The sequence below is a fragment of the Carassius carassius genome, chromosome 33 (assembly GCF_963082965.1).
Source record: "Carassius carassius chromosome 33, fCarCar2.1, whole genome shotgun sequence".
Classification (NCBI taxonomy): Eukaryota; Metazoa; Chordata; class Actinopteri; order Cypriniformes; family Cyprinidae; genus Carassius; species Carassius carassius.
In genome coordinates, this window is record NC_081787.1 from 21,607,171 (window position 1) to 21,620,234 (window position 13,064).

General features: G+C 38.2%; 1 protein-coding gene across 1 annotated transcript; it reads right to left on the reverse strand.

Annotated features, from left to right (window-relative positions):
* Positions 1-1,055: 1,055 nt before the first annotated feature.
* LOC132113966 (protocadherin beta-15-like) lies at positions 1,056-8,648 on the reverse strand. Its single transcript, XM_059522060.1, has 4 exons — positions 5,792-8,648; positions 3,793-3,851; positions 3,290-3,408; positions 1,056-2,151 (listed from the first exon to the last, which is right to left on the reverse strand). Exons 1-4 carry the CDS (start codon positions 8,309-8,311, stop codon positions 1,820-1,822), a joined length of 3,030 nt encoding a protein of 1,009 aa, XP_059378043.1. The 5' UTR covers positions 8,312-8,648; the 3' UTR covers positions 1,056-1,819.
* Between the last annotated feature and the right edge of the window lie 4,416 nt (positions 8,649-13,064).

Here is a 13,064-nt window from a genome sequence, read left to right on the forward strand (position 1 = left end):
TGTGTATTTATATATATATACATATAAATATACACAGTACACACACTTACGTTATGTAAACAAACTTATTTTGGATGAGCTTAATCGCAATTAATCGATATGAAAGCACTATCAAAACCCCATAATTATGCAGATAAATCTTTGGTAACACTTTCTATGAAGCCCCAATTTATAATACATTATAAGGTTATTCTTAAGGCATTATAATGAATACATAATGTATTATAAAAAACCTTATAATATGTTATATCAACTCATGAATAATCATAACAACAATTATAATACATAATACTTATGTATTTCCGGTTTTGAGTTTAAGAGTATGATTATTTATAACACAATGAACAATATATTAAATCTACTTAATTTACAGTATAATGGACTGTACCATATCTTGACATTGTTTTTTTATTTAAGATCTGCACAGTATCTTACTACAGCTTGTGAGTGGTTAGATGTTGAGTGTTATTTGAGTGTTTCCAGTGGAGCTAATGTTAATTAACTGATGTGAGTTTAATACTCCAACTGAAAAAAAACAATGTTTTATGTGGTTACATTTTATTTTGATGGTCCCCTTAATCAATCGACTATAAACAACTTTGCAACTACATGCCAACTAACTCTCATTTTAGTATTAATATGCTTAATAATGGTCAAATATAGTATGGTAGAATAAGTTGACATACTTGCAAAGACACTTATGGTCAGTTTATCTGTTGGTTGACCATCAAAATAAAGTATTAGCATATATTTACAATATCAGATATACTAATACAGTGACTACTAGTTGACATGTAGTTACAGAGTCACTGTCTAACTGATACCATCAGTACAAATACAAATAGTCAAAAGCAAATGTGTCATATTACACATTCATCTGATCTGATATCTGATCTTATGGCTGTTTGAGAAAAAAAAAGTTAATATTAATATTATTATTACTACTTATATGTGGACTTTGACCGCTTTAAGTTAAGTTATTCATGAGATGATACAACATATTATAAGGTTTTTTATAATACATCATGCATTCATTATAATGCCTTAAGAATACCCTCATAATGTATTATAAATACAGGCTTCATAGAAAGTGTTAACAAATCTTTAAATATAAATTGAACATCTTTAAATTAATAGTTTCTCCATTATTTTTAATTTGATTTTTATTCCAAACACTTTATGAGCTTACTGTCTTATATATTCTTATTAAAGTTATTAAGTTCAATCTAGTAACTTTGTCTTTTTGTTCAATCTTCAAATACTTTTTGGCTTCAAATCAAAGTCGGTAAGGCTGTGATTAAATTCATAACTGCTTGGTTGGTTTATGGCTTAAAACATTTTAGTGAAGACTCTTTATTTTTAATCATTATGGAAAAAAGTGAATGGGAAAAACACTTCTGGAAACAAGTCCACTGAGAAAATGGCACTGTTGCACTCTCAAAATCTCTGCAAAATGGTTGCAGGAAGACGGGGGAGGTTCATTTTTAGACTTTGTGAGAATAATTTCTGTCCTGCTAAACAAGTTCACAGACAGAATACAAAGTGGGATGTACAGTTCCACTCCTGTATAACTTTCAAAGATTCGAAGCACAATCCAGGCAAACTATGGCAAAACCATTGAAAATAATATCAACTTAGTATTATTTTAAAACACTTTTCTTCCATAAATCAACGGAAGTTGCATTGCATGTGCAATATGCATCAGATGGTCAATGAATGGACTGTGTCCGTCCATCTGAGGCTAAGACTACATAATAATGCTTTGGTAATAAGTCACTCTTTTTGTTCATCATCACAGCATAGGTCCTTTTGTCTTATTTTATTCATTATATAAGTCATTGTTGATGACCTCTGTCCCCATGTCGTCACGCGGGTCATAGCTGCTGGGCGAGATGAACCTACGTTTCTTGCCGAAGGTGGAGAAAGAGTTGTGAACGTCGAGCTCTCTGCGGTAGCTAGGCCGCAGGGTGCAGAAGCCAGACGGTGTGCCAGGGATGTAGACGTTGTGCTGGTAGTCGAGCGGAGGGTCCGGGCGGACCTGTGCCGTGGGCTGCTGCTGCTGCGGTTGGTGTGTGGGTTTGTGTTGGGGTGTGTAATGAGGAGTCCAGGCCCTCTGAGAAACACTGCCTGCTGGAGAATGCATCCGGTTCTCTGAAAGTGTTACAAAAAGTATGCTTTTGAGAGAAAAAAGAAGTCTTTTCTCCTCACCAAAGCTGCATTTATTTGATAATAATACAGTAAAAACAGTAATATTGTGAAAAGTTATTACAATTTATAATAACTATATTTTGTATTGCAATATATTTTAAAATGTTGTTTATTCCTGTGACACAAAGCTGATTTTTTTGCATCATTATTCCAGTAATCAGTGTCACATGGTCCTTCAAAATTTATTCTAATATGCCGATTTGCTGCTCAAGAAAATTCAATTCATGTGCCTAATTGCCTAAGATTTTTTTTTTATTATTTTTTTATTTTTTTATTATGTTTACCCGAAACTTTTGAATGGTATGTATCATGGTTTCCACAAACGTGTGAACCAGAACAACTGTTTTCAACATTGAAATGTTTCTTGAGCAGCAAATCAGCATGTTAGAATGATTTCTGACAGATTGTGTGACACTGAAGTGTAATGATGCTGAAAATTCAGCTTTATCATCACAGGAATAAATTACATTTTCAAATATATTCAAATAGAAAATAGTTATTTAAAATTGTAATCATATTTCACAAGATTATTGTTTTTACTGTATTTTTGATCAAATATATTCAGCTTGAGTAAGCATAAAAGTCTGCTTTGAAAAACATTTTTTTTTTTAATCTTAATCATCTACACATTGGAAGTCCTAATGTGAATAATTTATGTTGCCAGACAAATCATGAAAGTCTCTTCAAGTAATGTCTCATTTAACCACAGAGGACAGAGTAACATATTCCTCACTATTGCACAGAAATAAAATACATTCAAAGTTTGGACCTTGAATCTGAACATATATCTTGTACTGAAAATTGCTAATTTTCTGTAGTAGGGCTTAATATCACTTGTGTTTTTTAAATTCTGAGATTTTACTCATTTGGGCTTCAAAAATGTATTCAACATGACAACCACAAAACAAGCACATTTACAACATGATAAGACAAGGAGATATGGCCATGTGCCAGTTGTTACTTTTTTAGGCCTTAAGGGAAGCAATGCCTTTAGCAAGTCCCGCCCCAAAACCTTTTCCTTGTTGAATACCATGTTTCACTTACAATAAGAAATATGTCATAATTCCAAGTATAGCTGTACCTCTTGAATGGGTTCCCCAGGTCCAGTATTGTCCAGCAGCCATTTGACCCATATAATTCTCTGGTTCTGCCTGCATGGCCTTTCGCATCAGTGTGCCATCCATGTTTATAGAGTTACAACTGCAAACAGATGTAATGAGATATTTTGATACTCCAGATGTCATGCATGAGAGATCTTTGCCTTCCAGCTCTAAATGACAAAATTTCATTTTGGGAACATCTGACGTCATCTCCAAAAATACAATTCATATGTTTTTAATACTTTATCCCACTAAAATGTAAAATTTATTTTGTAAGAGTTTTACTTCTAGCATTTACATTCATGCATATGAATCTTAACACATGACCAGGGCACTATTAGCACCATGTGCAATATTTTGAGCTACGGAAACACTTAGATTTTCTCTGTAGTACATCAGTTTGTAATATATTGTGTTACTATTAACTACAAACACAAAGTTTATAGTGTATGCCCATTCAGAGACGAGTAAACCTGTGTTTTACCTTTTCAGAGAGGAGGTTTGATTTTTGTTTAGGGCCCAGTCAGTGTTTGCTTGTTTCAACTGCAACACAAAGAACAATAATAATAATTAAAAAAAAAAATCAGATCTTAAACGAAATACCTGTTTATAACACATATGTAGGTTCGAAACACTTTAGTATATTAAATTGCTACAGATCTGAACGATATTCCTCAGGCATTAAAGGAATCTTGTATGCCTCCTTGTGGCCAAAAGTGTGAATTGCACGTGATTTCTTTCCGAGCAGTGGTGCCTTGAGCAATCACAGTCTTCTCTTTCATCCTCAGAGATGCGGCGGGGGTGGAGGAGGAGGAGAATGGGGTGTTATTTATTCCATGTCAAAGAACGAGAGAAAGCATGAATCCCACGCTCTATTAATTCGCGTAGAGACTTTCATAAGGAGAGCGCCATGTAAGCTCATTATTAAAACCTTTCTTCAAAATACCATGCGTAGAAAATTAGAACACCGACATACGATGTTAATCTTCAAAAGAAAACCGCAGGGGACAGGAAACTAATTTTGAAAACGCATTTAACTGTCCGACAAATTTTAATTTCTCGTTTTATATTGGAAACTCCCGTGCGTTTGCATTCTCCGCTGCAGCTGGTGAATTTATACATCATTTTCCAGCTTTAATATATTCCCAGAAGAAATCCTGTAAGTAGCTCTGACATCACGCAGGAGTTCTACACCTGGTTGGGTTATATATATATATATATATATATATATATATATATATATATATATATATATATATATATATATATATATATATATATATATATATATATATATGTATGTATATGTATGTGTGTGTGTGTGTGTGTGTGTCCTTAAGGACAGACTTTTTCATGAATATTCTATATGAGACCTAAGGTCCACAGATTCTATGGACATTGCAGGTTACAGTCCCCTCAATGGACGTGTTTATTCTTCACAAGCTATAAGAAGTTCACTGACCCAAGGCAAGATCACACCTGACTCTCCAAAAGATCACCCTGACAAATCAATAATAACGGAAGCGAGCACGTTTACATTTTACAGCCTGACGTTTCCACCTAGTGGATATTAACAGGACACACACACCCACACACACACACACACACAGTTTTCCCCTCGCTCTCCAGTTCTCGTTCTATGAGGGCAAAGTGGCAGAATCTACAGGCGCGACACGTCTCCATCGGCTCCAGCTCGCTCCCTAATGCTTTCATTTCCCCAGCCCCATTATGGAAGAAACCAGTCTGCGCCATTGTGTACTGGATAATAAGAATGTGCATGTGTGTGCGCGTGCCCTTGATATACAGTTGACAAAGAATAGCTGTGCCTAAATGCAATAGAGGAGAACTAAAAAGCTTATCCCGTTGAAGGTTAGAGACAGACCACGTTGATATTTTAAGCAACAACAAAGAAGCATAGACACACAACAACAAAGACGCATAAAAAACATTTAATGTTCTTTAAGGTTTTGTAATATTTTATGAGAGATTAATATATAGACAGAGAGAGAGAGAGTATAAATGAAGAACTGGATAGAGTGCTAAAAGATGCACTTTGTCCTCGGTTTCTCTGGAAGATGCTGCTGTCTAAAGACGCTCGTTCACTCTCAATCAAGGTCATTGATTGACTTCAGAGGTATCAAATATTTATTGTCAAAGAATTAGCGCCCTCCAGTTTTTCTTTGTGCATTTGTTTTCGATAGCCAATTCATCTCATTCACCAACATATTTCACACTTATGTGCACACACACACACATATATATATATATATATATATATATATATATATATATATATATATATATATATATATATATATATATATATATATATATATATATATGTATATATATATATATATATATATATATATATATATATATATATATATATATATATATATATATATATATATATATATAAATAAAAGATCAAGCTCAACGAGCAATTTAATGTTTAAGACTGATGATGAATGCAGTTTTACCTCATTCGGTGTAGTCACTCCGTTGTTTACGGACGAGCAGCGGCTCTGTGAGCTCAGCGCCAGGTTATCCGCTCCTCTCGGTGCGTTATTTCTCGGTGTGCCGGAACTACAAGGCTCGAGAAACATGACGTCGCTCTTTGCAGATTCGGGCGTCAAACACACTTTGTAGCAGTAGGTTTGAGAGAGGTTTCCAGGATTGCTGTTTACCTCTACGCAGTTCGTGGGCACTTTGGCGCCGGTGGAGATCTGCAGGTTGAGATTAGACTTTTTGAACACCTCGGCGGGCGGCTCCGGTTCAAAGCTGCAGCAAGCGGTACTGAGCGAGGAGAGCGCGTAACCGCCGAGGAAGTCACGGTCTTTGTAGCACTTCACGGCCGCCAGGACGATGATGGCCACGAGGAAGATGAGCGAGATGGTGCTCAGTGACACGATTAAATAGAGCACGAGGTTAGACGGGGGCTGGGGGCTGAGCGAGAGGTCACCGAAGTCGGACAGCGACTCCGGCACGCTGTCCACCACCGACAGAATGATGGACACGGTGGCCGAGAGCGGCGGCTGCCCGTTGTCCTTGACAAGTATGACGAGTCTTTGCCTGATGACATCTTTGTCTACAAAGCGGCGGATTGTTCTGATCTCCCCGGTGTATAAAGCCACACTGAACAGCCCGGGATCCGTCGCCTGCAGCATCTGATATGACAGGCGAGAGTTTTGCCCAGCGTCCGCGTCAAGCGCCGTGATTTTAGCAACAAGGTACCCAGCGTCAACCGACCTGGGCACTATTTCATTAGCAACAGTGCCGTTTTTTGATAGTGGGGACAGGATGACCGGCGCGTTGTCATTCTGATCCAAAACGAACACACTGACGGTCACGTTGCTGCTGAGCGGCGGGAAACCGGCGTCCAGCGCCTGGACGCGGATCTGAAAGTTCCGGAGCTGCTCGTAATCAAAAGAGCGCAGCGCGTAGATGTTGCCGTTATCAGAATTGATTGAGACGTAAGTGGACACCGGCATGCCCTGGATCTGACCCTCCAGGATGGAGTAGGACAAATACGCGTTCTGATTAGAGTCAGGATCGAATGCGGTCACCGAGCAAATGGAAGCCCCCGGGGCGTTATTCTCGGTCACATATACAGTGTACGAGGGCTGAATGAAGCGCGGCGGGTTGTCGTTAATGTCAGACACTTGAACCAGAATCGTCTTCCTGGTGGACAGCGGGGGCGAGCCAAGATCTCGCGCCGTGAGGGTGATGTTGTACTCCGAGACAGACTCTCTATCGAGAGACTCGCTGGTCACGAGTGTGTAATAGTTTTTAAAGGAGGAGTGCAACTGGAACGGCACATTTCCGGGGATCTGGCAATCCACAGCTCCGTTCTCTCCGGAGTCCCGGTCCATTACACTAATCACAGCTATCACCGTGCCCGGAGGCGCGTCCTCCTGAACAGGTGTTGACACAGAGGTTAATATGACCTCGGGCGCATTGTCATTCAAGTCCAGAATATCAACCAGCACTTTACAATGCACGGCCACGGCTGAGGGACCCTTGTCTTTCGCCTGCACGTAGAGCTCGTACACGCTGGCCTTCTCGTAGTCCACGATTCCCTTCACCCGGATCTCACCCGAGTGAGAATCCACGCTGAAAAGCTCGCGCACCTTCAGAGGCGCATGTCCGCTGAACGAATAGGTGATCTCGCCGTTTGCGCCTTCATCCAGGTCCGTGGCGTTCAGTTTGAGCACAAGCGTGCCTCTAGGCGCGTTCTCGACCAGGCTGACCCGGTATACGGAGCGGTCGAACACCGGCACGTTGTCATTCGCGTCCAGCACAGTTATCGTGATCTGTGCCGTGCCCGAGCGCAACGGGGAGCCACCGTCCACGGCCGTGAGCACCATCTCGTGCATCTTCTGCTGCTCTCGATCCAGCGGCGATTGCAGAACGAGTTCTGCAAACTTGCTGCCGTCGTTACGCGTCTGAATGTCCAGCACGAAGTGTGTATTGGCGCTCAGTAAGTACGAGCGGAGAGAGTTCGAGCCCACATCCAGATCCTGAGCGCTCTCCAGCGGGAACCGGGAGCCCGGCGCAGCAGACTCTGTGATCTCCAGATTAAACTCGCTCCACGGGAAACTGGGAGCGTTATCATTCACGTCCAAGATCTCGACTTCTACCCGGTACAGTTCCAAGGGGTTCTCAATGACCACCTGCAAGTGCAAGAAACAAATGGGACTTTGTTCACACAGCTCCTCGCGGTCGATCTTCTCGTTCACAAACAGAATTCCGTTCTCCAAATTCACTTCTAAATATTGTTTTCTAGCCCCGGATACAATCCGGAATCTCCGTGAAGACAATTTGGCTACGTCCAAGCCCAAGTCCTCTGCGATATTTCCAACGAAAGCCCCGTGCCCCAACTCCTCGGGAACTGAATAGCGAATCTGCGCCAAAACCCGGTCCAGTGCGCACGCACACAGGAGCAGACACACAACCTGCCCTGCCAACGTCCATCGCCTCCTCGGAAGCCTCCGGTCCATCTTCCTAAAAATCTGCTATTTTCAGCTGCTTTCACAGAGAATACTCATGTTCAGTTGTGAAAGATTCAAACAGTTTTTTGGGAAATTATTTAGGTACACAATACACGCTTGCATTGTTATCCAAAGTGGAATAAAAATAATCTAAAAAGTGCATGTGTCGATTTACAACAGAGTGGAAATTCGCAGAAAACAGGGAAACTCTATTGGGTTGTGCGCTTTGCGCGAAGCGCAGGAAGTGTGTGAGCAGGAGCAGCGAGCGCTTTGATTTTCCAGTCTGTTAGATGCTTTGAGGTGTGTGTGAGACGAAAGAGGGAGGTGTGTGTGTGTGTGCGTGTGTGTGTGTGTGTGTGTGCGCGCGCGTGTGGTGGGAAGGAAACGTATTGGCGGACGGCGGCTTGAGCGCACGGAGCATAATTACTGTACCGTCACGTTTAACTCACGAACTACCGGGCGCACCTAATCATCCTGACATAAGCGAGACAGTTAATCAACGAAATAATACTTTATTTCTGATATGGTAATGTAACTTAAATTTCTGAAAAGTATCATTCCTTATTTTGTAATTCTAATACACTAGCGACCTTCTTGAGGAGTCATGCAGATGCGGTTACTTATTATTTACAGGTTGATTTTGAACGCAAATAAATACATAAATGTATCCTTGTTGATTAAGCTGACAGATTCCCGACCTTTTTTTTTTTTAATTTCTCAAAGAACACGGATAGGATACTTAACCAGATTGTAGTTCAAGCAGCAGCTGGGTTTTAATACTGACATATTTTCGATATGATATGCAACAAAACAGATACAGTGACTTATGAGATTATGGATTGTGGAAGTTATTGTTTTGAAGCGACAGATCCGAATCGTGTCTTCAGAAAGAGTGACACATGTTCGCCCAAATCTAATCTTAATGTTCATGGATAATCCTCATCAGTCGATGATGCGCGCTCCCACGAGCATCCTCAGAGGAATGTTCTTATTAAGAACGTGCACGACTCTCTCTCTCTCTCACTCTCTCTTTCTCTGATATAGTCTATCCTCCTCCTATTAGGCCTACACTCAAACACATACACAGAGAATCTTGGAGTTTGCAGTTTACTATAGGCACATTTTTGAGGGATGATGGAAGAACCCTGCTGAGGGAAATAGGGAAAGAAAAAATCACCCCAGCATAAGGTAATTTGCTGGCCTTATTTGACCATCATGTTTGTCAGACTAGACTAGACTAGACTAGACTAGACTAGGTAAACACCCTTGACCAGTCCATCATAAACTAGTTGAGAACAGCAAAACACGTAATTTTTTATTTTTATTTTTTTTCAGCAGCCATCCTTAAGTTTTTTTTGACATATCGGCCTCCTCTGACCCATCTCATCTCTATTTAAATAACCTCTATTAAAATAAATGATCTTTGAGCGCCATCTGCTGTTAATCTCGAAGTATTACAGCAACGAAGAGGCGTAAAAGAGTCGATTTTCTTACTTAAACACTAAAAATATAAGCATACGTTTTCAAAAAGTGAATAAATTGCCTACCGAGACTCAGCGTTTACGGATACCACAGGAATGAAGGAGATGTGCCGTAAGATTCATACCGAACCAGCCTAAAAAAGATTACAAATCATTGACTGACAAAAGAGCAAGATCTCATGGCATGGAAAACGAACACGTTGGACTGTGCCCGAGGTCCGGTCCCCCGGCGCCATGAGACTGAGATTTGGTAAAAAAACAGAAGTAACCACTGAGTAATCGACTTTACATAACAAGTCACTGAACAGCCTATTTTAAATTCTTCAGCAACAATTAAATATTAGCCTAGTTTATACATTATAATATTAATATATTGTATCGAATACATTTGATAGTTTTTAACATTAAAATAGGACAGCTTTCACTAACATAATATTTATGTCATTTGGATTTAAAAAAGTATATTTGAGCTCCATCTGCTGTTCATATAGAGGTGTTACAACAAGAAGGAGTGAAACTTCTTTTGAAATTAAATCTAATTTGTATTAGAAATAGGCCTAAAGGTAAAAACCGCAATAGCCTACAATCATATTATGGAAATCAAAATATCTCTAGTCTTGATTTTATGTCAATTTTATGAAATCAAAAAGTAAAAATTTAGATATGTATTTTAAAAGTGCAAGATATAAGTATCCTACCGTGACCTTATTGCAAAGTTATTAAAAAGTATTGACTGACAACAGAGCACGATCTCATAAAAACGCTGGACAGCGCCCGTGGTTCGATCTCCGGTCGCCGGTTTCCCGACAGCCATGAGATGGTGATCTTCCGCGCGGGAGCCGAAAATAGTTAAGCTTAACTTCTCTTAACTTTTCCCATTCATTCTCTATGGTAGTGCTTAACACTACGGATGCAATATATTTGTGGCCACACGTAGATTTCCTGGCGCTGTTTCGCTTCTTCCGTGGCGGGGAATTCAAACAGCAGATACTCATCTGTCAATCATTCGCTCTGAAGGAGAGGAGACGCGTTTTACGATCGGAGATTTCTTCACGAAATTGTTTTGTTTGAACAACATACGCTGCCAAACTCCCAACAAGCAGGTAAAGTGAATTATGTGTTTCTTTTAAAAAAACTAAACCAAAAAAAAAACTTACAATTAATTACTTATTATATTATCATATAATCATACTTATGTGATTAATTATAGCAACTGTTTTGAATGTTATGTGATTTTCAAGACTTTAGTGCAAATATATAAATATATATATATATATATATATATATATATATATATATATATATATATATATATATATATATATATATATATATATAATTGTCAACATGTACTGTGTGGTACAATTTCAAAATAACTATTTCCTATATATATATATATATATATATATATATATATATATATATATATATATATATATATATATAAATGGTCAACATTTACTGTGTGGTACAACTTAAAATAACTATTTCCTATGTTAAATTAACTTTATTCCTGTGATGCAAAGCTGAATTCTTCAGCATCATTTATACTCTTCAGTGTGTCATATGATCCAGAAATCATTATTTATATGATTATTTGCTCACAAAACATTTCTTATTGTAATCAATGTTGATATTATCATTGTCACTACAATGATGAAAGCACATTATTTTCGGAAGGTTGACGTGATGCTGAAGACTGGAGTAATAATTCAGAAAATTCAGCTTTTCATAACAGGAATAAATTACAATGATTAGAAAATATATTCAAATATAAAAAAATAAAAAAAAAATTGTAAAAATAAAGACACACACACACACACACACACACACACACACACACACACACACACACACACACACACACATACATACATACATATATATAATGAATTATAAAATACATTTGATATATTTAATTTGAATCTATATTTCAGGAATGTTAAGATGATGCATGCTGTGTCAAGACCCATCCACCCGTCTCACTCCACCATAACATCACACCAGACACTGAAGGGAAGGGTTTCTTCCGGATGCAGGTAAATAAATAATTCATACAGGCACTTATGTGTGTAAACTGTCTGTCTCATATGTGCACACAACACCAAGACATTATATTTTAATAAAGTAATGCTGTTAATCTTCTGTAGAACACCACACCATCTGCCATAACTGTGTCCCTCGTTCAGCTCACACTGGACCCCTCAGAACGGCTGGTCTTCGTGTTGGACCATAGATGGACAGATCTGTTGAGAACTGCCTCTCTTGAACATCTCTTGGCAACGCAACATAGGAGCAAGGATCTTCTTAAACAGGTCGAAGGCTTGTTTTATTTTCTGTGTCTTCCACAAATTGTATTATTATTAATATTATTGTAGCTGTTGTTGTTTAGTCTACAATTTTAAATTATTTAATTGATTTCCATTTGTTAAATAAAACATCAGAAGTATTGGCCTTGTTTACACTGTACTTTAGTGTGTTAATTAATTGTATTGACTTGCTTTATTTTATCTTGCTCAGTTTTGTAAACACTAAATGTTAGTAACGGCTATTATTAAACTCCGTAAATAAATATTTTATTTAAAATACTCTTACCAGTCAAATGTTTTTCAGCAGTAAGATTTTTAATGTTTTTTGAGAATTTCTTCTGCTCACCAAGCCTGCCTTTATTTTATCCAAAGTACAGCAAAAACTGTAGCATTTTAAATATTCTTACTATTTTAAATCAGCTGCTTTCTATTTCAATTCAATTCAATTCAAGTTTATTTGTATAGCGCTTTTTACAATACAAATTGTTACAAAGCAACTTTACAGAAAATTATGTTTCTACAATATTTAGTAGTAGCTTATAAGTGGTGACTGTCAGTTTGTGCACGTATGACAGGATTTGTAGAAAAATTCATACAAGACGTAGTCAGCCAGACGATGAACATTATTAATTTTATTAATAATTAATAATTATTATATGATGCAGTCACACATGTAGCAATATTTGTTAGTTCTGTTTGTTGATTCAGGGTCAGCATCATCTGAGGTCCTCTGAGGGTCAGCATCATCTCTTCTCAGGTGTTCTGGATCCAGACTGGAGCTTGTGTAAATCCTAGTTACCACGGGATGTAAATCCAGCAGAAACAGAGACACATATAGAGACATCATTAGCATAGCTGCTGTTCCAACAGAGTAAAATTAATTAGTTTAACCCAAGCTAAAGAATAAGAATGCACATTTGATCAGATACAACTACACTCACAATTTAAGAGATACATTATTCGAATGCTTGG